General features: G+C 43.0%; 1 protein-coding gene across 2 annotated transcripts in view; it reads left to right on the top strand.

Moving 5' to 3' along the window:
• Positions 1-25,919, top strand: part of exd3 (exonuclease 3'-5' domain containing 3) — a 37,287-nt gene extending 11,368 nt beyond the window's left edge. The window contains exons 16-22 of one of the 2 annotated variants that reach the window (XR_004698882.2): positions 155-324; positions 1,083-1,298; positions 1,390-1,443; positions 1,578-1,709; positions 9,928-10,052; positions 24,343-24,409; positions 24,587-24,658. Coding sequence is in view for 1 of the 2 variants with exons in the window: in XM_035184640.2 (XP_035040531.1) it covers positions 155-324; positions 1,083-1,298; positions 1,390-1,443; positions 1,578-1,709; positions 24,343-24,409; positions 24,587-24,954 (1,007 nt within the window). In the remaining variant the exon portion in view is untranslated. Of the gene's footprint in view, positions 1-154; positions 325-1,082; positions 1,299-1,389; positions 1,444-1,577; positions 1,710-9,927; positions 10,053-24,342; positions 24,410-24,586 lie in introns of both variants that reach the window. The other variant, XM_035184640.2, reaches the window with a different exon arrangement.

The following is a 25,919-nucleotide window of genomic DNA, read 5'->3' on the forward strand; positions in this document are numbered from 1 at the left end:
GACACACAATGACAGGGAGACAGATGGTCACTGTTCTCTTCACTATAGAATATCACAGATTATTTTGTTTGCCCCCCAATGAACCACAAACCAATAACGTCCCCCCCCCCTCCTTCTCTCTTTTTCCCTCTCTCGTTTCTTCCTCTCCTTCTAGTGGCAGATGCCTACTGTTTGCTGGATGTGTACTCAGTCCTCTCCAGGAACCCAGCATGCTACGGCCTGCCGGCTGACCTGCGCAGCATTTCTTCAAGCCAGTCAGAGAAGAGTGGAGACAAGACGCAGAAGAAGAAACTGGCCAAGCAGAAGAAACAGACCCTCGAAGAGGTCAGGGGTCAATTGCTATTTCTTCATAGCGACTGATGCCATTGACAGAGTTCATTTATTTTAATGTGGTTGCTATTAACACCAAATGCTTTGAAGTGGAGGCTGTGAAGATAAATTAAAGACAAACACAAGGTTCCTATAAAGTTAAAACATAGAAGAAGACTACTTTTTCTAGATAGATATCTATAGCATGACATGTTGATATCAGGAAATCTTTCATTATGAGATCCAAAATGGAGAAGCCAGAATCCATTTGTGACTAATCCTGTGCTTGACCCGACTATGGCCATTTGGGTTTGACTCTGAAAAAGTGTTGTATGGTTTTTGCTTTATTACACATCTGTTCAAATCTGTTCCTGTCAAAAGTTAAATTTTGAATCAATAGGGAGCCTGTGAAACACATATAGGTAAATTAAGGAGGGTGTTTATCTTTAATGAAAGGTACTCAAGTGCAAACTAAATTTCCAAACTTTAGTCCTTTTCACAGGGTGCAGTCATGAATTTGAACCACTCCTTTTTATGCTAATATATTTAACATCTCTTAGATATGCAATAACCTTGTATCTTTCGAATGATCCGACCTGCAGGGAGGGACAATGTGGGTTTGACTGAGACTCTTCAGCAGTTCCTATCAGCTCCAGGGGTGCACTTTTAAAGCTCACCCTGTGCTTTGTCCTCCTTGCACTGTGATGCGAGTGAAAAGAAAATCCCCCTGTGGGGATCAGTTAAGTATCACATTTTTGTCTCTGTCCATTTAGGAATGTCAGGGGGCTCAAAGGGTCAGTCCCCCTCGCTCTGACACGGAGAAAGGCCTCCTGTGTGGCGAGAAACCCTCAGAATACCCCCCTCTGCTGCCCCAGCAATTGCGGGTGGTGTGCGACAACATGCTACAGGGACTTGGGAGGTACCTGCGCTGTCTAGGAGTCGATGTGATCATGTTGGAGAACTCTGATGATCACAGAGAAGCCGCAAGGGTGAATTATGAGTCTGGACTGAGAACATACAATTAAACACAATCAGAAATGTATTATTAATTTGTTTTGATGTGTTTCTGTTGTGTGTCAGTTAGCACAAGCTGAAGGCCGTGTCATACTCACATGTGGACAACCATTCCAAAGTGTAAGTAATAAGTCATGTGACGTCAGAGACCAATTTCAAGTTTACAACTACTAATGCATTTTGCATGTTGGTTGCATACGCTTTTGTTATTTTGTTAAATTACATGCATTGCCTCTGTCTTCCCATATTTATAGTTGCGTTCCCAGGTGGGTGAGGGTCGCTGTATGTCCCTAGAATGCACAGAGAAGGCCAGAGACCAGGCTGTCCGAGTCCTCAGACACTTCAACGTCCAGCCCACTCCCAGCGATATATTCAGCCGCTGCCAGGTAGGAAACTTCAGGCTGGCTCTCACCTTTGTTGGGTGTTGTTCTTCTGACTAAAGTGATCATTACTACATGCACACATCCGATGCAAAAACAATTTACAACTGTACTGAAAGACGGAATTGCAAATCTCTTGAGTAGTTATCACAGCTGAAATCTTCTTTCTTTGCAACTTTTGCGATGTAAATGGTAGAGCTGGGCTTAAGTAGGTCTAAGACCGAACAGGCAGATCAAATAGGAAAGAAGGAAGATGATGATAGACAGCTGGCTCCAAAGAGGTAAACACTGATTGAGGGCTACGTCCGTGCACAGGATTACAAAATCATTCCGTGTTTCATACCACATATATTTAGCTGATGTTTGGATACACGAAAGCTTTTAGTCAGAAAGAGGAAAATGCTTCAGTTCCTTTACGCAACCATTAGTTCTGTGATTATGAAATACTGCTGAACTGGATAAGTTCCTTAATTATGATAACAAAGTGTGTGGTGGCTGTGGTGTATTGTGTAATCCTGAAAGAAAGGGGAAGAAATTAATAAACGATATGGGGAAATGGAGAAACAGGCTTTTAAAAAACCCTCCATTGTACTTGTTTGTTTGAAGTGTTGTCAGTGGTTGCAGCAGACAAAGGTGAGGGCCTTGACACGCCAAACTCTGGCTACAAACACTGGCTCTTTTGACTGAGTGGAATCATTTCTCCACACAGTTGATATTCATTAGTTTGGCAAATCTCTATATTCACTAGAATCAAACGCATGCATACAGCCTCGGGCTTGTTTTTCCAGTGTTGCCTTGGGGAGATCGTTTCTGAGTTTGCACCTCTGTGGGAATGGGTCTTGGGGTCGTATTTAACTGTGGTTAAGATGGAGTGAGAGATAAGCAGGCAGATTGGTTTGGCTTTGGCAGTGACGTGGGTGTGGAAGAAATTGGAGATTAACACAGCTAAAATGGGCTCACTTTTACTGACGGGATGAGGGGCTCGGACATTCAGTAAGAGCTGCAACACCTTCATGCTGAGCTGAGGCACTTTGGTAGTGTAATTATTAAACCTCCTGGTCGCTTCCCCGTAAAAGTGTTCTGGGCATTTCCAACTGGTAGGAGACCCCGGGGCAGACCCAGGAGACACTGGAGAAAATGCATATCCCATCTGGCCTGGGAGTCCCCCAGGACCCCCAGGAGGAGCTGGAGGATGTTCCTGGAAAGAGGGATGTCTGGGTTACATTGCTTAGCTTTCTTCCACCACAGACAAGACCTGTGTTCATTGTTGACATTTTGGGATAAAAGGATAGATGTAAATAAACCTTCAGAATTGTTTCACCACGCAGTAAAATTCTATAAGTTTAAGTTTAACTAGGCTAGAGAGTTATACCTGGAAATGAAACTATTTATAATTTCAATTATAAGTGTCCTCAAAATCCTTTCGATATCATGTTCCTTCTTTTATAAACCGAAACATTTGTGTGACTGGATTTATATAAAGGAACCAGGATTACTGTAATTCAGGTACTATCGAAGGTTTGATTTACTGTACCTGACCAGTAGACACATCTCCCTGGGTGGCTGTTTAGGGAAACCTGTGTGTTCTCCGACGGCTATGTTTGTGTGTGGTAGCAGCAGTGGTGATTGTGAGGTCATTTTCTTAACTTGGGTGTTCTGGTATGCTCCTAGTAGGGGGCCCTAAATGTGTCAAGATATGCCACTGGGTGAATTTGCGTTAGACACAAAATGTTGAAAACCTGGACCACCTTGATGAGACCTCCTGACCTGATGACATCATGATGGCACAAACACACTCGCACCAAAACACTGTCTGGAACGGCCAAATGGCCAAATGGGCACCCACCTACCTTCACTATTTATTGGTCTCCCTTCACTTCAAGAGGAAGTCGCTTTGATATATTATGACCAAAGGAAGACCAAATGTGACTATAAAATCATTCTAGTAGCAGCTCTACCTCAGATCTTTCCCAGAAGTGTACTTCAGGCAGTAGAGTTGAGCAAAACCTTTATGCTGTGATGTATATGATTGTTTTTACAGCCTTGACCAGGGCGTGCCGTCTGCTTTAAAAACTAAAGTATGGAAATTACCACTATCAGAAGACCCTACTTAATCTTCTCAATGTGATCATTTTCCTGGAATATAATATTTAAAATATTATCTAAAAGTGTCTTTTCTAAAATTTTAAGATCCAAACGAATGAGGACCCTAAAACACTTTGCCTTGTGGATGCAGGCTATAAAATGCAATATAACAATTTTATTTGAATGTTGATTACTGTTAAATATTGCACGGAAATAGTCAGATTAGAGTTCATGCCAAATTAAGGTGGTCATGATTTGTGTGTATAGGTGTGAGTGACAGAGTGAGAGAGTGTGTGTTTCACCCTGGGGGCTGCTCCACAGCCCACCCAGGCGAAGTTAACCCCTTTGTTATCTGACTGTAGAGCTCTGTGATTAGCAATGGATGGGTTCGTTTCTCTCCCTTTGTCTCTCTGTGCTTCTCCCTCATGCACTCACACCACCGATGAATGTCATGAGGGCAGAGAAGAGGAGATGAAGAGGGAGATTAACCACAAACTTGTGTAAAGATGGTGCAGGCAAAGGGTTAATTTTTGTGTCTGTGTATCAATGGGCCACATAGAGATTTTAGATGCAAAGGAATGTGTGTCCACCATGGAGACCCCAAGAGTAAAGGGGTGATGTAGGAGGGCTTCATGTGTATTTGTCATTGTCTGGATATTTGAACAATGTATACGTGGAGAAAAAACAGCATGTGCTTTTTTATTTATGATTTAAAAGAAAGTCTGGCTCAGAAATTCGAGGGATTTTATAAACGTCTATCAATGCACAGACATTACAATATTGCCCGGGATCTAAGCCTGGGGTCATTGGTGCACTTTAAAAATATGAAATAACATAAATGTGGCAGAGGCCGTCCACACAAGATGAACTGGACAATTCATAGAGGAACGTTTAATGACAAGTGAAGTGGGAGAACTTTTCAGTAAATAGTTGACAGCAAAGTAAAATACAGTTTTATTCTCATCCATTTTCATTTTACGAATGCACCAGCTCCTAGTTATTTGGCCATATTTTCGTATTCCAGCTGAAAATCCATCTAACTGCCGCCCAAAAGTATTGACTTGCTAAAAACCAGCATTGTTGTTACATTACAGTATTTTTAGTTTCACTTTGTGATTTTTCATCTGAGAATAATATAGTTTTGTTGATCCAGCATGTGAACATGATTTAATACTAATTTGTGAATAAACCGTCTGTTTTGATACATTGATCAAACACATTTGTTAATGGTTTATCCACAGTACAAGATATGTTTATTTCTAACCTCAAAATACGAAGTGAAGGATGCAGGGGCGAGAGGGTGGAGTTGGGGATCATGGTTTCCTTATTCAACCATATCCTATCCCCACCACTGACTGCTGCATCTATACTTTCCATGCCCGCACACACACACACACACACACACACACACACACACACACACACACACACACACACACACACACACACACACACACACACACACTTCCGTTGGGTTGCACATTTCCATCAGATGTCCTGTACTGGCCTTTTATAGACATGTTGAGATAGCAGAGATTGCCTGAGAGATACACACACACACACACACACACACACACACACACACACACACACACACACACACACACACACACACACACACACACACACACACACATACAGTGATACTCATACAGTCAAAACCAAATCTGACAAACATACTGACACCAACATACGCACAAACACAGTCACCTCAGCACCTTTACACACACACACTCGGTTAAAGAACCACACACATTCAGGCTCAGACGTAGACACTACTGCAGCAGAAACGCTGGTTCCCACGCACCAGACTAGTGGGGAAGTGAAAACAAGAGCAACAGGAACCGCCACACCATGAGAGGGAGGGGTGGGAGAGATGGAGGGGGTTAGTGAGAGGAAAAGAGTAGGGAGGGAGCGAGCGAGAGAGAGAAGTGAGAAAAGAGGTGATGGCAGGGAGGTTAAAAAGAAAAAAACTAAACTACGGTGAGAGAAAATTAAAAGGAGCATGTCAGTCAGAGATTAAAGAAATAACATGAATTAGCTGAAAGGAGAAAAATCTGAACTATGCAAGATGAGTGTCTGAGTGAGAGGAATAGAGGGGACACTGGAAGAAGAGTAGGGGTGGAAGAGGGTTAGGTGACAGAAAGACTTGATGTCTGTCCTTTTGATCTACATAAAGAGAGCCGGGGGATAAGAAACAGGAATGTGAGAGGTTGAGACACGTCTAAAGTTACCCTTCACTTCATTTGGTGAGAACGCTTGTATATTTGTCCACATGTGACTGAGGGCGTCATTGTGAGTGAAAAATTCCGCAGAAAACAGAAGAGGATGTACTTCTTATAGACTTGTTTGTTCTCAGACCTTAAGTCGCATACGCTGCTACTTTTTAAATAGCATTTGTAGATGACCACAAACACACAGTGTCTCTAACACATTTTCATTGTTTGCAAGTGTGTTTGAGCCCTGTGGCTTCATCTGACGTCTCCTGTGAATGTACCGCTCTTTGTGGTGACAAAACAGGAGTCGGATTTGCGCGTCCCGCCTATTTCCCACTCTCCCTCCCCTCTCTCTCTCTCTCTCTCTCTCTCTCTCTCTCTCTCTCTCTCTCTCTCTCTCTCTCTCTCCGGAGACTGGAGGAGCGACAACATGAGAGGGGTGGTGGGAGGGGGCATTCCATAGGCACGCCAAGACATTCCGAGGGAAACCATCTCAAATATTTCCCACTGTGTGTGTGTGGCGAGGGCTCTGCGTCTCCTGTTACTTGTGCACACACTCACACACTCACACGCACACAAATTAAGTTTGAGAATGTGCTAAAAGTGAACACACACTTGGAGAAAGTGATGCTCACATTTAACGCACTCTCACGACCACTGTCTCACGTACACACATGTTAATAGTTTGTGGGTGCTGAAATGAGTGACTGATGATGTCCGTGTCCTTTGTCTGTTCCTTGTTGTTTGTCTCGGGGGCGACAAGCTGTCTGTCCTTCTGGCCGTCTTTCTGTCTGTAGGGGAGCCAGATCAGGAAAAAAGGCCATTATAATTGTCGTGTCACTCCAGTGTGTGAGTTTATGAATGAGTGAGCAAATGGGACATGACCACAAATATTAACTACTCTGGGTGTAATGTTTTCTCTGGAGATGAGTCATCCATTACAAATATGAGAGTATTCCTGTTTGCTTCCCTGGAAAACACTGCAATTCATAAAAGTCATGGGAAACAATGGTTCACAGTCTTCTGCGAGGGAAACTATCAGTCATAGTTGTTATGATATGTACAGTACAGATGTATTCGTTTGTGAATTGGATTAATCATAGGAAATTAAATCATTTGGACTGGGTGATATGGTTCAAATCAACATGCCAGAATTAAAAAGAGTAGGTCTGTCATTAACGCTGGTGCTCAATAACGTTATTATAATTGTTTTAATTTGTTATTCATATTTTGTTTTGTTTTTGTGTTCATCATTTATATGCCACACTGTTTATGTGAAAGACCTGTAGATCACACTTTCATTTTGGTGGTTAAGAATCCCTGTGCAGCCCAACCTTTATTGAATGTAAGTTTTACATTATAGATATTCACATTTGATCTTTAGCAGATATGTTAAACCCTAACCCTGTACTCAGTCTGCTGTAGAATCACAGTTATGATTAAACTGTGAATCTGATGAAAATCCCCCCGGAACAACCTGCAGCGTGTAACCGGTGGGACGTGTCTTTAACGACGATCCCTGACTCATTTTCAAGTTGATTCTCACGGCTGCCTGAGCAGACACAAAACCTGGTACACATACACACACATACAGATAGATAAGGAAGATGATGAGACATCACTCACTGAGTGGCTGGCCTTATGAAATCATGCCTGCGCTCTCTTTTTTCCCACAGTCAAGTTGGCCCCAGGATAGCATAGCAACGCAATGACACCTGTTTGTGCTGGTGCATGCATGATTTGTATCTGTATGCACGAGCATGTGTGAGTGAGCTAGTGTGTGAATTTGTAGTTGCTCAAATGCTGCTGAGGTTTTCTCTTTATCTTTCTATTGGGAGTGATGAGTATGTGCATTTAATTATAGTTATAAAGATAACAATCGCTTAAAAAGGCATCTTCCTGTTCTAGCTTTTCCTGTAATGCATATTTTGCATGTGAGTCTTGCCAATCACATAGTGCAGGTGTTTACATTGTGTTTTAAGGTGAATAGATTCAGTTAATTGGCCTAGATAAACATATAACATCTGTCTGTCAACCATATAATTATTTTACAGTTGTTTATTTGTGTGAGACAGGAATAAGGGCAAAGTGAACTCCTGCGCTGTGCGATCTTGAAGTCATGTTCTCACCTGTGTAAGAAATGTCAATGCATTTGGAAATATTCTAACATGTAGATTCAATTTTGTATTTTAATTTGGCCTTTAACAGTGTAGACATGGCCTCAGAATTTCTCTCTTTTCCCCCTTTTGCTCATTCGCTCTGCCTCACCTCCTCAATTTGACTTAGCATTGCTTCTCCTTCTGTTTGGTTTATTTCTAATTCCTTGCTCTGTGTATTCATGCAACACATTTGTTCCTTCAGACACACTGTCCACAGAGGTTGATGAGGAAGGTCATGAACAGTTCCCCGTCTGTCGATTGAAATTAAACACAAATTTACATTTAAATCACAGCAAATTTTAATTTGTCAGGGATCATATAAAAACATAATGTTAACTGTCAAACAAAAAGAAGAAATGTAGCTACTGGCTGCTTTTCATCTGTTGTGGCTTGACAAGTTCTATATGCCTGACCTCATTTTTATCAATACCACAATAAAACCCATTTCCTCTTTGAGACATGAGAACGGGGATGTCATGATAGTCTGTGTTACCGGTGTTTCACAATGTTCGGGCACATTCAAATTACACTTGCACACCTGCCCCAATGTCTATTTCATTTTTTTACATAAACATAAAACCAATTTGGTTCATTTTTGAGTTTTAGCTGCAGACAGAACTTGAGTCAATGCATCTTTTCGAGGCCCAAAAGTAGAGACTCTTGGAAACGCTGCTGGCCCTGTTTTTGTTTCAAAACCCCGTAGCTTCTTTAGGGTTAGGCAGAAACCGAGACTTTGGAAACAATGACACAGTATTTTCTGAAACTAGGCATTTAACTGAAAATGGAAAATGTTACCTGCCAGCACATGACCAGTGTCAACGTGCTAAAACACTCATCTGGACGGAGATCGTTTTCCAGATACGTATCAGTGTGGCCGTAGCCTCAACCGCTGCATAGCCCTGTCATTCTCCATCTCCCCTGCTCTCCCTCACCCACAGTTCTCACCCTGCCTCCCTGCTTCACTCCACTCCCAGTCTCACTCTCCGTTTCAGATTAGCCAAGGCGAGGAATCCGGTGCAGCCGGCAGCTGGAATGTCCTGTTTGTCTTGCTCTCTCTGTGTGTGTGTGTGTGTGTGTGTGTGTGTGTGTGTGTGTGTGTGTGTGTGTGTGTGTGTGTGTGTGTGTGTGTGTGTGTGTGTGTGTGTGTGTGTGTGTGTGAGTGAGAAGTTGGTTAGGCTGGTGCTGCTTTTTGATGTGTTCCATTGTCTGAGAGCCAAGCTGCTTCCTGCCCTGCTTTCCCCAAAAGCCTGAGAGAAACCTAGACGAGGGAAAAGAGAAGGGAGAGAAACTGTAAGAAACACATGACAGTGACAGGCTGATATGGAGAGAGAGAAGCAAGAAAGTGGAACAAGAAGGGGAAGATAGCTGAAGGGAATTTAAAGGAGATGGTCAGGAAGAAAAAGACGAGGCAGGAAGTGATGGAGGGATGGAAAAGGGAGGAGAGAGTTGGAGAGGGAGGAAGAGAGGTGAGAAGGAAGGAGGGAGAGCTTCAATAGGGCTTTTCCTCCAAACACCAATACAATGAAGTAGTGCGTAATTTCCCATGTCCTCCACACCCACACAACACACACACACACACACACACACACACACACACACACACACACACACACACACACACACACACACACACACACACACACAAAAGTTTTTCATAGGTTACATAGTTTTATTCACTCAGGTGCTTTTACATGAACTAGCTTGTTTCTCTCACACGCCTGCTCTCTGTGGTCTACGTGTGGTTTGACACTGTGAACTGCACAGGCAATGCAGATACAAGAGAATGAGAAACGATGGTGGAGAATGAACAAAACACTGTGATGAAGATTTGGCAAGAGATGCAGAGGAAGAAGAGGTCTGTGAGCGGTGGAGAAAAAAACAATTGCAAAGTAAGAAAATACCTGAGGTGTGAAAATAGCTCAAACTGCCATTTGGGTGCATGTTGAATATATGGTACATTTTCTCTGTGAATATGTAGACGTGCATAAATCATTCAACATGTGTTTTGTGTGTGTGTGTGTGTGTGTGTGTGTGTGTGTGTGTGTGTGTGTGTGTGTGTGTGTGTGTGTGTGTGTGTGTGTGTGTGTGTGAGTGAGTTGCTGGCTGGCGGAGGGGTTTTGACAGGGCAAAGCAGAGCATTCCTGCTGGGTGGTGATGTCATGAGAACTAGCTCTCCGCTCGCAGACAGACGGCCCTGTTTATGTTCCCCTCCAGAGGAGAAACCACACTGTGTGAGTGTGTGTGTGTGTGTGTGTGTGTGTGTGTGTGTGTGTCTCTCTCAGTCTCTGTCTGACTGCGTTATTGGCTCATGGGGGAGGTGGGGAAGCCGAGAGGCACTCGAGAGGGTCTACTTTCCCCTGCCGCTCAGGGAGAGGGAACCACTTACTGATGCCTTCCTCTCAAGCATACACAGAAAGAGGAAGTTTCTCATGTTTTGCAGAGCACAGTAGCTGCACGGCCAGACTGTGCTGCTCTGAGTGATTGCCCTCTGCGTCTAAATAGTGTCCCAAGGGAGGCAGAATTCTCTTCTGTATAATAACAAAGCTTGGGTCAGCTAATGACAACAGTACCACACAGATAGCAGAGATTTTGTTATTAAAAGTGCATTATTTTTTCACTTTGTAATACAACTTGAAGGTGTATGCATTTATTTAGGTGCATATGTTAAATATAATTGTAAAACGTAATTCTGTAATGCTGAGAACTAAACAAAATGAAACACGGTGCAAAAAAATGCATAAAGATTTGATTATATTGTATAATATTGATTTTGAACAACTGCATTCAATTCCTTTCACTGAAAATGCATGTGCCCATCCAAATGGGTTGTCTTTCCTTTCGTGAAGGTTATCCACAACCTTTGCTCCAATTATTAAAGTGGAAATCTAATAACGTTACAAAATTGTTGTGAGAACTAGTCCTAACAATCGTGTTCTCCTCTCCCAGACACTGCTGGTATGAATGTCTTTGTTTCTGCGGCCACGGTATAATGGTTTCCCTTGCGATAGTGAAATACGATCTTGGGTCTGTGCAGCTTAGTGAATCATACATCATTCTCCCGCACTCAACACGCAGTGCAACATAGCAAATCATCCAAGCTCACTCGGCCGGCGCTGCACACAACTCGGGTAATAAAGACCTCTTGGCAGTCATGCTTAATACCTGCCAGTGAGAAATAGCTGAGGGGTTTTGGGTTGTTGTCACAACTCTGTGGCACATGGGCCTGCTTTTAGTCACTCAGGTCACTGTACTCCACATGCAGTCATGCCATTCTTGCTCACATGTGATATTATGAATGAGCCCTTTCAGCAGAACCTTACCTTACCTTTTTATTTGAAGTGATTTATTTTAATGTGATCCGTTTGCTGTGACTTCAAGGAGGTAGAATAACTTGATTGTAAGTTGGAGCCTGTAATATGAGGGTTACAATAAACTTAACGCAAGCATGTGGAGCCAGTTTCTTTTCACTGATTGATTAAAGACTGCTTATCAGATTTATTTTTCAAACCCAAATCAAGACTGCAGAACTATATGAGCTGAAACTTTATGGCCATGTGTGTGCTGGCGTGTTCTTCACATGTTTTGAACGCCTGGATAAGCTCCAGTAGACAATTAACAGTTATAAAACAATATTTGACTAGTAGAGATACTTTGCCCGAGGCAGGTTTGTGCTCACGATAAAATCCCCAGTGGCATGAAGGAGTTCTAGGAAGCAAATTGTATTACCCCTTCCCTGCTGGGTTCTGCTAATGTTAGGTTACCTACTGCATAATTTTAGCTACCTTTCAGTTCATGATTGCTGACTCTCTGCGTGATAAATGTGTGTGGTCTGTTGTCTGTGTTTAGCGTCACACAAAAGAAGGGCTATTGAAGGTCTGCAGTTGTATGGGTCTTCCTGTCTCCTGTTTATGGAGTTTTGGTGACTATTGAGATGAGAAAAATACACGTCTGACATGGTGGATGCTCCTCGTGTAATTTGCGCTACTGTAGATTTGCAACTGCATCTATGACAAAGTTGTGTAAAAAGTATCTCCTGGTGCACAGGAACCAGAGCCCTGCAGATTTCAGTTCTCACCATCAATGGCCAACTTATTTACACCTTCAGCGCCATGTGAATATGATGAATGTAATTGATAAGAGAGAGACCTGACCACACTGGGAGCCACTGACCTATATATCTTTACAACAATAACCCCTTCCACTGTGGGCTGAGTTGTTTTGTTTTTTCCCGACACCCCTGTGTATGTGCACGCTGTGTGTTAGTGCAAGCTTGTGTGTGTGTGCAGTTTCCGAGAATGAGTTGTGTCAACAATTAAATTTAAACCGCATGGAGACAGAGATAATAGATGCTAACCCCCCCCCCTCCACATTGTCTGTGCTTTGTGAAATTCCACAACTGTACTTTTTGTGTGTGCATGTAAGTGGTCTGTGTTGTGGAGGTTGATTCCGTAATGATGCCTTAATGTCTTTCTGTTTTTGCTTGTCTCATGTAAAGAGCTGTGTATGTCATCACTCTGACTGCGTGTTTTCACAGTTTACATTCTAAATGTAGGTCTGAACATTCTTTAAATGTCTGATCTGTGTTCATGTTCGCTGCTTGTATGAGCATGTGTAGGTCTTGGGAATGTGAGACCAGCTCAGCCTTAAAACCTTAAAACTCTGTCTTGCTGTGGTCCTGCCCAAAGCCGGCAGTTTGCGTGATGTGATGCTATCAGGAGGTTAGAAGTCTGTTTGCTTTGGGAGCTCAAGACTTGGCGGGCACACACACACACACACACACACACACACACACACACACACACACACACACACACACACACACACACACACACACACACACACACACACACACACACACATAAAGACACACACTCTTTCTTCTTCTCTCTTTCTCCTCTGTTACCCACAGAGTCAGATTAAAGTGAAAGTTTTTGCGGGTTGGGAATGGTCGCAGGCAGACACCCCCCCAATTCCACCCCCAGGGAGCAAAGAGGTAGAAAGCTGGAGAGGTCAGGCTACTTGGCCTGGGAAAAGCCTGAAAGAGCAAAGGGGGGGAGTGTAGATGGATCAAGAGGGTAGATGAATTGATAGGAATTGGAAAGAAGAGAAGGAGAGAGTACAGAGACAACTTATATGACAAACACAGCAATAGTGGGGAAGAAAGGAAATAAAGAAAATAGACTTGAGGTTGGTCCAGTGTACAGAATCAGTATCAACAATATAAAAGAGGAAATAGACGAATCATAGAGAAATGCTTTAAGTTCGGAGGTTGAGTTCAGTCGCTATTGAGAGACTTGAGATATAAATGGAATGGAAAATTAGACCCACACTAGGTATAAAAAAAACAAAAAAAGCCCATGATGCGCAACTTGCGTCTTTCCCCATTTCCTCCTCCTCCTCCTCTTCCAGGCCAAGGAAAGCCAGCATCTATGTTTCTCATAGGAACTGCACCCCGGCATTTTTTAACTCATGATGCGACGGCTGAGACGAGTGTTCAGACTTCTGTATTCTTGTGTGTACTCTCTGGTGACCAGCAGAACTGCCTGTGGACCAAGTACAAACATACCAAGCAATAAGTTAGAAAATCTTTGGTTCCTGCAAAATACGAGATCAACAATTCTAAATACAAATAATACAACTGTGTTTGTGTGTTTTGAGATTTTGGCTTTGCAACAGAGTCACAAATCTTTACAGGTGTGCAGCTGAGGTCAAAATGAAGGCAGAATTTAAAGATGAGTGTGTCAGTATTCATGGGTCAGAACATGTTGTCGGGTGTTGCAGCTGCTGAGATCCCATCACAAGCTGGTCTCTGGTTACAGGAGTGCTCAGTGGTTATGGATTGGACGGCTTGAACTTAAACATATTTAAACTACACACCTGTACATTTCTGTGACTGCATCTTGCACCGTTTGATGCCTGTCCACAAACGTGCATATAAACACCTGCCAGTAAACAGCCACCAAAACCTCCCCTGTGGTAGTTCCCACTGCATTGTGACACACTGTGTTACAGGCAACATGTATTCTCATCAAAGAGCATTTCAGTGCGTAATTATTGTAATGTCAACACATTTCAGTGAATCAGAGACTACCTGAGATTAGGCTTTGCACTACTACTCAAATTTTTGAATGCCAACCATTCCAGTCATCTCATTCCTGAACTTGCTGTGTAAACTTTCAGTCTGAATGCTTGTTTGCAAGTGAGCCTTTAGAGGTGCGTGGTTGCGGGTGTGACTGGGTGTGTGATGGTGTAGTATTAGTATGTAGTTTGGGTGGGTGTGGGTGTTTGTGGTTAAGGGTGTAGCCTTTTTGCACGGGACAGTGTTATCTAGGTAATGTCGGACCACTAAAAGTGTGAGTGTGTGTGTGTGTAAGTGTGTGAGAAGCCGAGCTTTCAACACGTCCCACCGACTCAAACCAAAGCTGCATCTCCATTAATGAATTAATGCAGCAACTCAAGCCACCCATCGTCCTTCTTTGTTGCCGGTGGAAACCAGAGGTGACTGGAGTGCCTGAGTACCTGTCTGTCTAGATGATCCCATGAATCTCCTAACACACACACACACACACACACACACACACACACACACGCACGCACACACACACACACACACACACACACACACACACACACACACACACACACACACACACACACACACACACACACACACACACACACACACACACAGGCCTCCTTGGACGCAGGGAGCCCTTTCTTTCTTTCTTTCCCTCCATTTTCCTGCTGTCTATTTTGGTCAACTGGTAGCCTGTTCCCACAGTGCTGCTGTTCCCATGGTTATCGCCGCGGAGATAGCGAATGGGGGTTGGGGTGGTGGTGGTGGTGGGCTTGACAGAGAGCGGGAGAGACAGCGTTGCTCTGTTCGAAGAGATAGAGGACTCTGTGGCTGTAGGGGAGGTGGGGGTGAGGTGGGCCGGGGGTGGAGCGGTGGGGGGGTGAATGAGGGGTATGGGGTTGAGTGTGTGTGTCGATGTGTGTGAGTGTGTGTGATGTGGAGCTCCCATGGACATCACAGGTGGCAGAGGAGTCAGAATGGGTTTTGAAAGACTAATGATCTTTAATTGAGTCTGACTTTAGGAGATATCATATCTTCAATATCCTTAAAATGTCACTTAAAACAATCAATTGTATGTATTTGAAGATATGTATTATATCACAAATAGATTAGACATTCTTGAAACTATAATTATCTAAAAATACCAATGTAAGTACAGATATAAGGTCAACCTGATATGTTACCATATTTCTTACCCACGCCCATGGGAGTCTTGTTTCTGAGAGTATGTACCACTTCCTGAGATCAAGAACGGAGGTGGGGTACAAAAAGAGAGGTGGCAAAGGAAGTGCAGGGGACGGGTTGGGGCCGAGGGCTGTTTTGGGGTTGGGGAGGGTAGCACAGCGAAAGGAGGGAGCAAGGGAGGGAGGGAGGGGTGCGGGTGAGAGTGCGGGGCTCAGAAAGAGGGACGGATTCAGTTCCCACACTTCTAATTACTGTGTCACTGGAGACTGAAAGGGGACTGCCCCTGGCCCTAGGGAATTTGCTGGGGCTGGTCGCAGAGAGGGAGCAGCGGTAGCGGAGGGAGGGAGGAAGGGAACCAAACAGGGGACGGGAGGGGAGGGGAGGGGAGGAAGGGTGGAATTAAGGAGGGTGTATGACACAGGAACTCTCTCCATCCTCCTTTCTTTTGGTTTTACCTCATTGCATTCACACTAGAGGTGAACCCCTTCACCGGGAGTCCCCCACCTCCCCCCTCCCTCTGCTGCCCACAACCTCTCACCTCCGACCCACTTCTCCTTAACCCTCTATTACCCTCCTCCACCTCAGGCCTCCCTTTCCCTGCGGCCTTTGTTCGCCATCCCACCATCATGTACTTCTTCCTTTTACACCCCCTCCTTTCTACATCTCTGCTTTTCTAATGTTGTGTTCCTCTCTGCGTCTCCTGTTGACATGAACAAGGCTCCTGAGACACTTTGAAGTGAGTTTAAAACTCACACACACACACACACACACACACACACACACACACACACACACACACACACACACACACACACACACACACACACACACACACACACACACACACACATGCCTCCTTATCCTGCATCATTACTGCCACTTAACCCCAAGCCCTCTCCCTCTTTTATTTGCCTTTATCTCACCCTCCCATAGCCTGTCCACTGTGAGTTATGTGTGTGTGTGTGTGTCATGATAATACCTGTGATGTCTGTGAGAGCTGCTCCACAATCTCACTGTGGTCTGAGTTTGAAGTTTGAAGCAGTAATGATGTATATCTGGTACAGAATGTCACTCCCATCAGTTGTGGTCTGAGTAAAATCGCATCTTTACACGGCTCACCATCCTTTGATCACCAGCTTTTTTGTCTGTGTTTGTTCTTTTTCCATGTGTTTGACATCAGACGAGAAGACTTGAGGGTTACTATGCTTGCCTCAGTCCTAAAAGAATTACAGGACCTTCAGTGCATATGCATTGCTTTGTGTCTGTCGTATGTTAGAAACTTCATCACCGTGCTTATTCGTTTGCTGTGAATTCTTTGGACATTATCCTGCTGTATTATTCAGCCCTTCTTAATAATTTCAGGAGAATATCTGGAGTTCAGCACATGTCTAAAAGCAGCTTCCGTCCAATGATTTTCCCATTGGAATTCACCAAATGTAGAAACAGTATTTGTATCACTTGGCTTCTGTTTGGGTGCCATATCCCACGTAAATCTCAAGCTGAGCAGCTAGAAATGTCTGGTTTTCCACAACAATGCAGCAGTTCAGGTTGAAATAACTTTAAAAGCACTTAGAAGTGGTGCTGGATAGTGAAGTACAAAGATAGGCATGAGGTTTGACCTATTAGTTTCAGTGCTGGAACACTGGAAAGGAAATCAATGAAACAATGTCTTCACAGAAGATCCCAGTCATTTTCACCATCATTTAACTTTGTGGTTTCTGCTTAAATCCCGTTGTGATAGTGCACGATACAATACCATGTGTTTGCTGTTAAGGGGCTCACACATCTGGTTGTGCAAGCATTCAACTTTCAAACCAGTGGACACACAGGCCAGCCTGCATGTAAAATGCTTTGCTGGTACCCCCCCACCCGGACAGGGACACCTTGTCTGTCAAGAAGCCATGTGGGAGAGTGACTCCCTCCGGGTTCTCTCAGCTTTTCAGGAGAGAACAGCCCAGACCAGCAGCAGCAGCCACTGTCAATATTTACGATCCTGGATGATTCACTCTTCATTTCAATAACATTCCCTGCATGCCTGCGTGCCTCAACATCAGGAGGAGATGAGCAAGATGGAAAAATACGAGAAGTGGTGAAGATGGGGGCTTGGGGGGGGGGGGAATATGCACCAGCAGCGATAAACGTTGAGCACAGGAATCTGCCGGTGGCTCTCCCATGACGAGGCTGTCTGTTTGTATTCGTGTACACATGTAGTTTAGTCGGATGGCATCAGGTTGAGTGGTTGGAATTTCTGTTTGGGCTGCGTGTGGGCGTAGTGACAGTTTGAGAACTGTTAGCGCATGTCGAGGAAAGCTCTGGATGTCGTAATATTGGGTTGAATGGGTGCAGTGAAGGCATGGGAAAAATGAGCATATTTAGACTGTTTTCGTGTGGAAGTGTGTTTAAACGTCACTCCTCAGCCACAAACGGCAGGGAGACATTTGGAGCACCAGGTCTGACTCAAAAAGACAAATGTGGACTGGCAGTTGTGGGTCTGCTCTGCATTTGAGAGAACATATGACAGCGACACAAAACCCACCATTTGCCTCACTGACAAAAGACGAATGATCCCAGGTTTCCCCACTACAACATAATGCAGTGAGGAAGGTGGTGTTTTCTTTCAGATGAACCTTGTTAATAAGTTGTGATAATAATCCCGAGTTCTATTGGTTTCATGTATAGAACAACAAATACCCATGATTTATGATTTTTCAGGCTCAAACCAGAGTCCGTTCAAGTGGACCTACTTTTTACATTTGCAAGAATTCTTTTTCTGATTGTCTTTTACAGCAAATTTGCTTATATTGTTAAATTACTATTTGTTTGCTTGCAAAAAACTACAGCGTCCAACCATTTGTTTCTGAGACATGAGCTAATTTCATCAGTCTAACATCTTTTAACATCTTCTTCCATCTCTTTTTAAAATTTATAAAAATGTCCATAGATTCAGTTTGTTTTTATTTTCTGTTTAGTGCTGTCCAGACAAGTGGAGTTAATTGCAGTATAATTTATCTATTATTCATTTAATCTACAAAATGTCACAGTATCATTTCAAACAATAATAATAATATTATCATAAATCCCGTCATAATGTCCTGAAGCCAACATTATTGTGTCTAAATTATATTATTATAATCATTATTGAAACTAGTAGACCAATAGTTTCTCCTTTGGCTGATCTACAATACAGAGAAGCTTTCGGTTGTGATATCCCAACACTGACATTCAAAATATATAATACTTCAGTTGAAAAACACCTTCGGGTAAATGCTGAAAGTCATGTGCCATCAATCACATTGTCCCCAGTACCTGTTTAGTCTGGTAGTTTTAATTTTAACACATAAAAAGCAACATATCAATAGAGGCTGGCTTGTGGTTTAATCCAGCTTTTTATGCTTCTTACATGAGCTGTTTTTATCCCACTTCAAAACCCCATTGCCCAGTGAACACTATTGTCAACAGATCTTTTCAGCATGCTGTTTTCCTGAGCTGTTTGGCTTAGGCTGGCCCCAGATATCTGGTGTCTGAAGAGAGAAAGAGAGGGAGAGAGAGGAAAAAAAGAGTACTTGGAGATGGAAAGAGAGAAAGAAAGAGGTTAGAGGTGAGAGACAACCAGAGAGAAGGAGAGCCGGAGATTGAAGGGAAACTGCAAGGGGGTAGAGGGAGGGAGCTTCAAGCAAGACGTTTAACAAGAGAGGAGACATGGGTTTAACTGGAGAGACGGAGAGATAGGGGTTGAGGTTGGGGGTTGAAGGTTGAGTGGGTAAAAAACAGAATTAACTGACTGTGCCGAGCCAAGGGAAAGCATTAGTGCTGTTTGTGTGACCGCTAGACTGTTATCTGCTGGACTCGAGACTATTATCTTCTTCATTACCCGTTTTAGTGAGCTCCAATAAAGAGGGAGTAAGGCAGCGAGGGAGAGAGGGAAGAATAGGCAGAAACGTTGGGAGCGAGTGGAGGGTGAGAAAACGGTCGGGAAGTGGAAATCAGAGTTGACAAGAGGAAGAAACAAAGAGAGCTTGAGCAAGAGTTAAAGAGAAAGAGGGCGAGGAAGCTCGCGATGCATGAAATTAGAAATGTTTCTCTACATATCGTGAAGCACATAAAACAGTCTTATGTGTGAAGAGATTGTCGGTTATAGCTTAAAGAAAAGAAGCACAATGTCTTTGATAAACATAAATAAATGTAGCACCTTTCAAAATAAAATCTATAACCGAAAACAAGATGCAGTAAAAGTATAATGAGCAAGACAAAATAACGGCTCTTCAAATATACATGATTTTTATTCGAATTTTAATGATTTTCTGTCTTACATCGTAGGGTCTGTATTTGATTATCCGATAGGTTTTCTGGCTTTGTAATATCTTCTTCACGCATCCCTATTGCTTTCCTACACAGTAAGTATAGACAGTATCTGCACAAACTTGCACTCGCCAGAAAACTTTCACTTTCAAAACACAACTGGGTGATTTATTTCCACATGAAAACCAGGAAGGAAATTATATGACTGCTTCAGTTTGTGTTTCATGCAGGTGAAATTAGTGGGCGCAACATGAGTCAGGGAAAGGGTGAGTGAGAAAGTTGCATGTGAGTTTATACATCTTCTCCATGCCTTTTGTGGTATGTGCGTGTGTTTGTGCATGTGTGCGAGTGAGGGTGAGTCAGAGGAAGGTGTGTGTGATGTCAAGCCCAGACAGGCTCAGCTGTGGTCCAAGTTCAGGTTGCTGTCAGGTGGTAGTGGTTAGTTAACACAGTTGGTAATTACCTCAGACTCTTGGGCTGAGACACTGGCCAGACACCCTCAGGATACTGTGGGAAAGTACATTTACTGGGTCAAAGCAGCATTTCTTTCATGGTAGGTCCTGCTACAGCAGCAGAGAGTTGATCCTATCCAAGGTATGTTATACAGTATTTACAGGAATGATTATATTTTAAAAAGAATAGAGTGAAAAATGCCCAAATGCGCTAATAAGCTGCAGCACTTTGTCCATGCAAGTACAAGCTTAGTAGTAATATAATAAAAACGTTTACCTGTACGTTGAAGTAGTGCCATGCTCATCATTTATTGACTTAATGCATTTATGGATCCTGACTTTCTATGGACCAGGGGGCCAAGCGGAGAAAGTCCGCAGATAATCATGAGCCTCTAACTCGGACATTATAAAATATGGAAGATCTGCGGAGCTCAGTGCGCGTCTGAAAGCAATGAAATAGTTTCTGATTTATGTGTATTATTCAGAAACAATTTCATTAATTAGGAGCAATAATCAATCAGTTAAAACATTTGTTTTTGAGACTCACCTCTTTGGATACTGGTCAGACATTTGAGACCAACTAATGGTATTCAGGCTTATTTTTTACACCATGACATAAAATCTTGACATGTCAATGTGATTGACATTGAAATCATGTGTTTCCTTCAGTGTGAGAGTGTTAAAAGTAAAATGTCACCAGTCCCTTCTCCTTCCACCAAAAAACATTACGTTTTTGCGTTAAATTTGGATCCATCAGGTAAATGTTGCCAATCACTTTTAGAAGACATTTAAAAAACAGACTGACTCAGTGGCTGTGTGGGAAAGCAGAGGATAAAGTCAGTGCTTACAGCTTGTTGGCTTCTCTTTATTCATCATTTCTATGGTAGTGCAGGGCTGCTTTTTCCAGTTCAGCATGCCATCCCATTTACATTGGAGTCAGACCTACATTATTTCACAGTGGCCACGAAAAAATGGTATATGTGCCCAACAGAATGACAGGGAAGCAAGAGAGGGCAAAACCTCCCAGACACGGAATGATGGGAGAAAAACAATGAATCTCTACAAGTTGCATTTCAATTTTTCTTGTCATTGGACGGGATACTGTCATTTCTTTTCTTATATACTGTGTATATGTTTTAGACCACAACCTTCTTAGACATTAGAATTAAGTATCTGCAACCTTTACTTGGAGTTGGGATTCACGTCGAGTAGGAAAAGACAAGACTTTCAAGGGAAACGACGACGCAGCTCTTGCTCTTCTTTTCTGTTCCCACGCTGCCCCTTACCTGACTTACCACAATTTGAATCAAATCACCAGTGCCCAATTGGCTGCTCCAGCCATGTGACCTACATCGGCCCTAAAACATTTTCCCATGGGAGCTGCCTACAGGGCCTGTGTGTGTGTGTGTGTTTGAGCACATTAGGGAAAAATCTCCCCTCCCTCTCTTTCCTACCTCCTTTCCACTATCCCCTGTCTCTCCTCTTTTTTCCACCACCTCCCATCCTTTGAAACACAGTATCACACTTTAGATAGCCTTTGTTGTCACGGCAAGGAGCATTCTTTCTCTGGCTCGGCCACACGGAGTGTGAGAATGCAGGAGGTTCCCTGAAAAACACAGAGGGGGAACAAAGGGCAGACAGAGTGAGGAAATAAATCCATGTAGCAACTGCCTGAAACGTATGTAGGGTTGAATGAAAATAAAAGTAATGTGATATTTATTTGTTCTTGCGTTAAATTTGGTGGAATTTTGATCTCAAGGCTTTTCTGTGCGGTTTTTATTACAATGAAAATGCCACTTTAAAGCTTTTCAAACATAATTTGTTGTTCAGTGCCATGAGGAGACGCTTAAGAGTTGCAGTCAGAGGGGAGATGCACTTCAAGATCATGTTTAAGACACAATCTGTAACATGGCCGTGTTTACCGATTGCGGGTTAGTCCAGCTGCCCGTCCTGCACAGATTACAGCGAGTGAAGCCACATGCTGTTCCTCATTATGATCACAAACATAATATTTTGCCTGTGCAAACATGCCACATTTAAATTGGTTTAACGGTGCTTTCAGTCTACTGAGGCCGACCTGCAGAGAAGGCACCTGTGTACGTTTGAGCTTTGTGTCCTCGTTATGAAAAAAAACATGCCTGAAAATGTTAGCATTTATGTGAAGAATCCAGTCTTCCAGTAGTGTTCTGTAGCGAATCAAAAACAGAGCAAAAGTCCCCAAAATCATCTGGTCCAACCCAGTTTCCATTTTTCAATGAAGGCACAGAACGACCATCTGTATTCATTCAAATATAACTCCTCACCTCCAGGCTCATTTTGTCACATCCATTAATGCACTTCAACCAGTGTGTGTGTCCTCAAATATGTTTTATCTGTAAATATGTTCATGTCATTATGAACTGTGTTATGTCGCTGAGACATTTCCCATACAGTCATTTATTGCAATTTCACTTGTGCAGTGTATTTCTCTTATAGATCTCTGCTCATCTAACTCCCTGTGTTTTGATTAATTGCAAATATAATTATTTACATCCATGTTGCGTGCCTGCCTGTCTGTCCGTGACTTGAGAGTTCAGAGCAGGTTCTGGCTTGCTCAACTCTGGGAAACTTTGAGCTGAGCAAATAGCTGGGTCTGTTTTCCTGGCTGCAGCCACACACTCGTATGTGTGAGCCGTGTATATGTGCTGTGAGCATTTGCAAGCATGTGGTTTATGTGCACTGCAGTGTAACCTGTGTGCATTTTGCAGTGTTTTGTCTCTGAATTTTGTGTGTGTGTGTATGCATGTTAACTGTGAGTGTGTGAGAGAGATTAAGTTCAAATACAAAGAGCAGAATACAGAATGTACTGAGGGACCGATGAGCTTCATTCCCACAGACAAGACAGGAGATGACACCTCTGCTATTCCCACACCTCCACTGTCTAGCAGCTTTCTCCGATCCTGACCTCAGTCACCACCGAGGCAAACACTGCTCTGCATGTGCACACAGAGGAGACAATATCATTTTGCACTGGGTGGGTCACTGGGTGTATGCTCCCGATCCACAGTCTTCATTAAACATTTTCCAGATAAAGAGACAAACTGGCTTTAGGTGAGCTTAAAGCTTTTGTGAGGTCTGCGAGCCCGGTCTGATTTATAGCCTACCTCTAAGTGGAATGCTGTTTGCTGGGTGGAGCTCAGGTGTGTTGACAAGGCTTTTAGCACTGACATGCTGTCAGGATGGCTTACAGACGAGTGTGTGTTTGCATGTTAGGGGCCGGCAAACAAGGGGTCACTAATGTCCCACCGGGGAGACCTTTTACTGTGGAGAAGGATGGGACGGCATGGATATGTGAAAGCTACTGAGGCGTAAACGCTGCCTCCACACACACACACTCACACACTGATCTGATCTTTCTGTAACACTTAGGCCCCTTGACACCGAAGCAACAACCAGGGAAAAATGTCTGTTTGCTATCAGTCAGAAGTTATCAGGTCCTGCTTTACACCAGGTTTTTACACGGGTCCAACACTTTTTGACTTGAACAGGTGAACTGCAGCTACCACAGCATTACTGAAGGAAAGTTGTTTCATACGCATTGCTGCTATATAACAGAGGGATTTTAAAACGTTTGCCTGCTATGACCTTTTTGAAAATGTTCTAATAATATTCGAGTTTGGGTTTGGTCACGTTGGTCTGGCTTTCATCTCTCAGGCTTGACTTAGGTTTGGTCACAAAATGCCTGTCGGTTTTTAAAACAATAAGGAAATGGAACAAGTTTTTGTTATATGTAGTGAACTGTGCCAAAAGACTTTGCTCACTAAAGCTTTGGATCAAAGCTGTTACATGTTCTCTCCAAATTACAATTTAAAAGTTTTACTGATTTCTTTTTTTTCGAGGGGGTTTAGCACCTCAACACTATTTATTACATTTTCTTAGCGATGGAGCTAGTTTGTGATAATGCTAAAATTACAAATCATGGCACCACTTTATTTGAATGTGTTTGTTTTTGCCTAGTAGAACATAAACTTGCATATGTCCCAGTAATTGTTTCAAAACCATGTAAATACATTAAAGGGAAAATTTCTAAAGATCAACTTTTCCTTGAGGCTCTTTTGTGGAATGAAAGCTCTTGAAAACATTTCTTTTAACCTTGTTTCTAATGACTGTTTTCTTCTCTTTGTCCAGGCGTGTAACAGTGATCAGTATGTGGCAGTGCCCAGAGAAGACATGGTCAGGATGCTCAAACAGAAAGGTCAGCGACACACCTCAACTCTCTCAGTAATATGGGAAGGGCTTTATTTTTACTGGGCTCCAGATGTTACAGCATAGAAAACACGAGGACACATCTACATGCAATTACTCCAGCTGTTAGCGTGTCCGTCTCACTCCATTTTCCAGAAGTCACTAAATTGCCATGTTTTGCCTGCAGGATTTCTGCAGGACCAGGACACTGAACACACACAACAGACGTCCCATCAACAGGAAGACGAGAAGCTTGGTGACATCTTGACCCCCTGCATGACCCCTGAACTCCCCAGGTATGCTCTTCAGTGTCGCTGGGCCCCCCTCTCCGGGCTGGACCCCGACACCCTGACCTTTCCCGGGGGGGCGCCCATACAGCTCCACACCGTGCCCCCTGCCCTCCTGCCGAGGATACCACTCTTCTATGTGTGCACCAGATGTGGCAAGGTGTTCTGGGAAGGCTCTCACTTCGGCCGCGTCCTCTCCATGTTCCAGGAGGTCTTACATGTAACAGATGAGGACAGTGATGCAGTAGCAGCGGCACAACTGAGCTGACTGACACGGAGCTCATGCAGTTTACCAAAAAAACATCCAGAATAATACACATACCGCCAATTCAGTTGCCTCATAGATTACAGTAGTTTTGTTTAGTTGTAGTTCTGATTAACTTGATATCATAATAATAATAAAAGAGGCATAAAGACGACAAATTTAGTCCGATGTTTCAACTGCAGCTTTAGATTTGTATCGCGTATTATTCTGAGAAAAAGGCGAGTTGTAAAAATTCTGCCCTCAGAAGTCCTACCTCCTCTCAGCCATCAGGTACTGCTGCAGTTCTTAGAAAAATCTCTTCCACACCTGAATGTTCCTTATGATAAGTGCGTCGGCAGAGCAGACACGCCCGAGGTAGAAAGTTAACACCCACACACCTGCTCTATAAAGAACCTTTAATTCAACGTTACAGTCAGGTATTGACTGAAACGTTGAATTAAATGACTCATCTGGAGCTAAAACCTGACAGACGTACAAAGAAATAAAAGGTTAATCATTATTATTATTTGCCTTTATGGATGAACGGTTATTTTACACATCTTTTGTCATCCCAAGCCTTTGTTTCCGTAGTGTATATTTTAATGTGCACATTGGAGACAGTTTTAAATCTGTTGTGTTTCTGATTTTAATTTCACTGATCCAAAGACGGGTCGTGTTGGCGTTTTGTTTTTTTATTGTATTCATTATTGTAACCTCGTGCATTCATTGTGATTTACAGTTTGAATCGGATTGAGACAATTTCTCTGATTTTTTTAAGTTTGTTCCACTCAAGAGTGTCAATTACATTGTTTTTAATGAAATAGTTTTGACTTTACAGCTACGGTTAAAGGATGCCAGGACTCTTTTGCATATTTTGCAGTCCGCTACTGTACACGTTCATTCTCTATGATAACATTTGTATATATTTTTTTATTATTTAGGTGAAAACCTAAGTATGTGTTAATAAACAAGAGTTTTCATCTAAATTA

The sequence above is a fragment of the Hippoglossus stenolepis genome, chromosome 18, assembly GCF_022539355.2.
Source record: "Hippoglossus stenolepis isolate QCI-W04-F060 chromosome 18, HSTE1.2, whole genome shotgun sequence".
Taxonomy (NCBI): Eukaryota; Metazoa; Chordata; class Actinopteri; order Pleuronectiformes; family Pleuronectidae; genus Hippoglossus; species Hippoglossus stenolepis.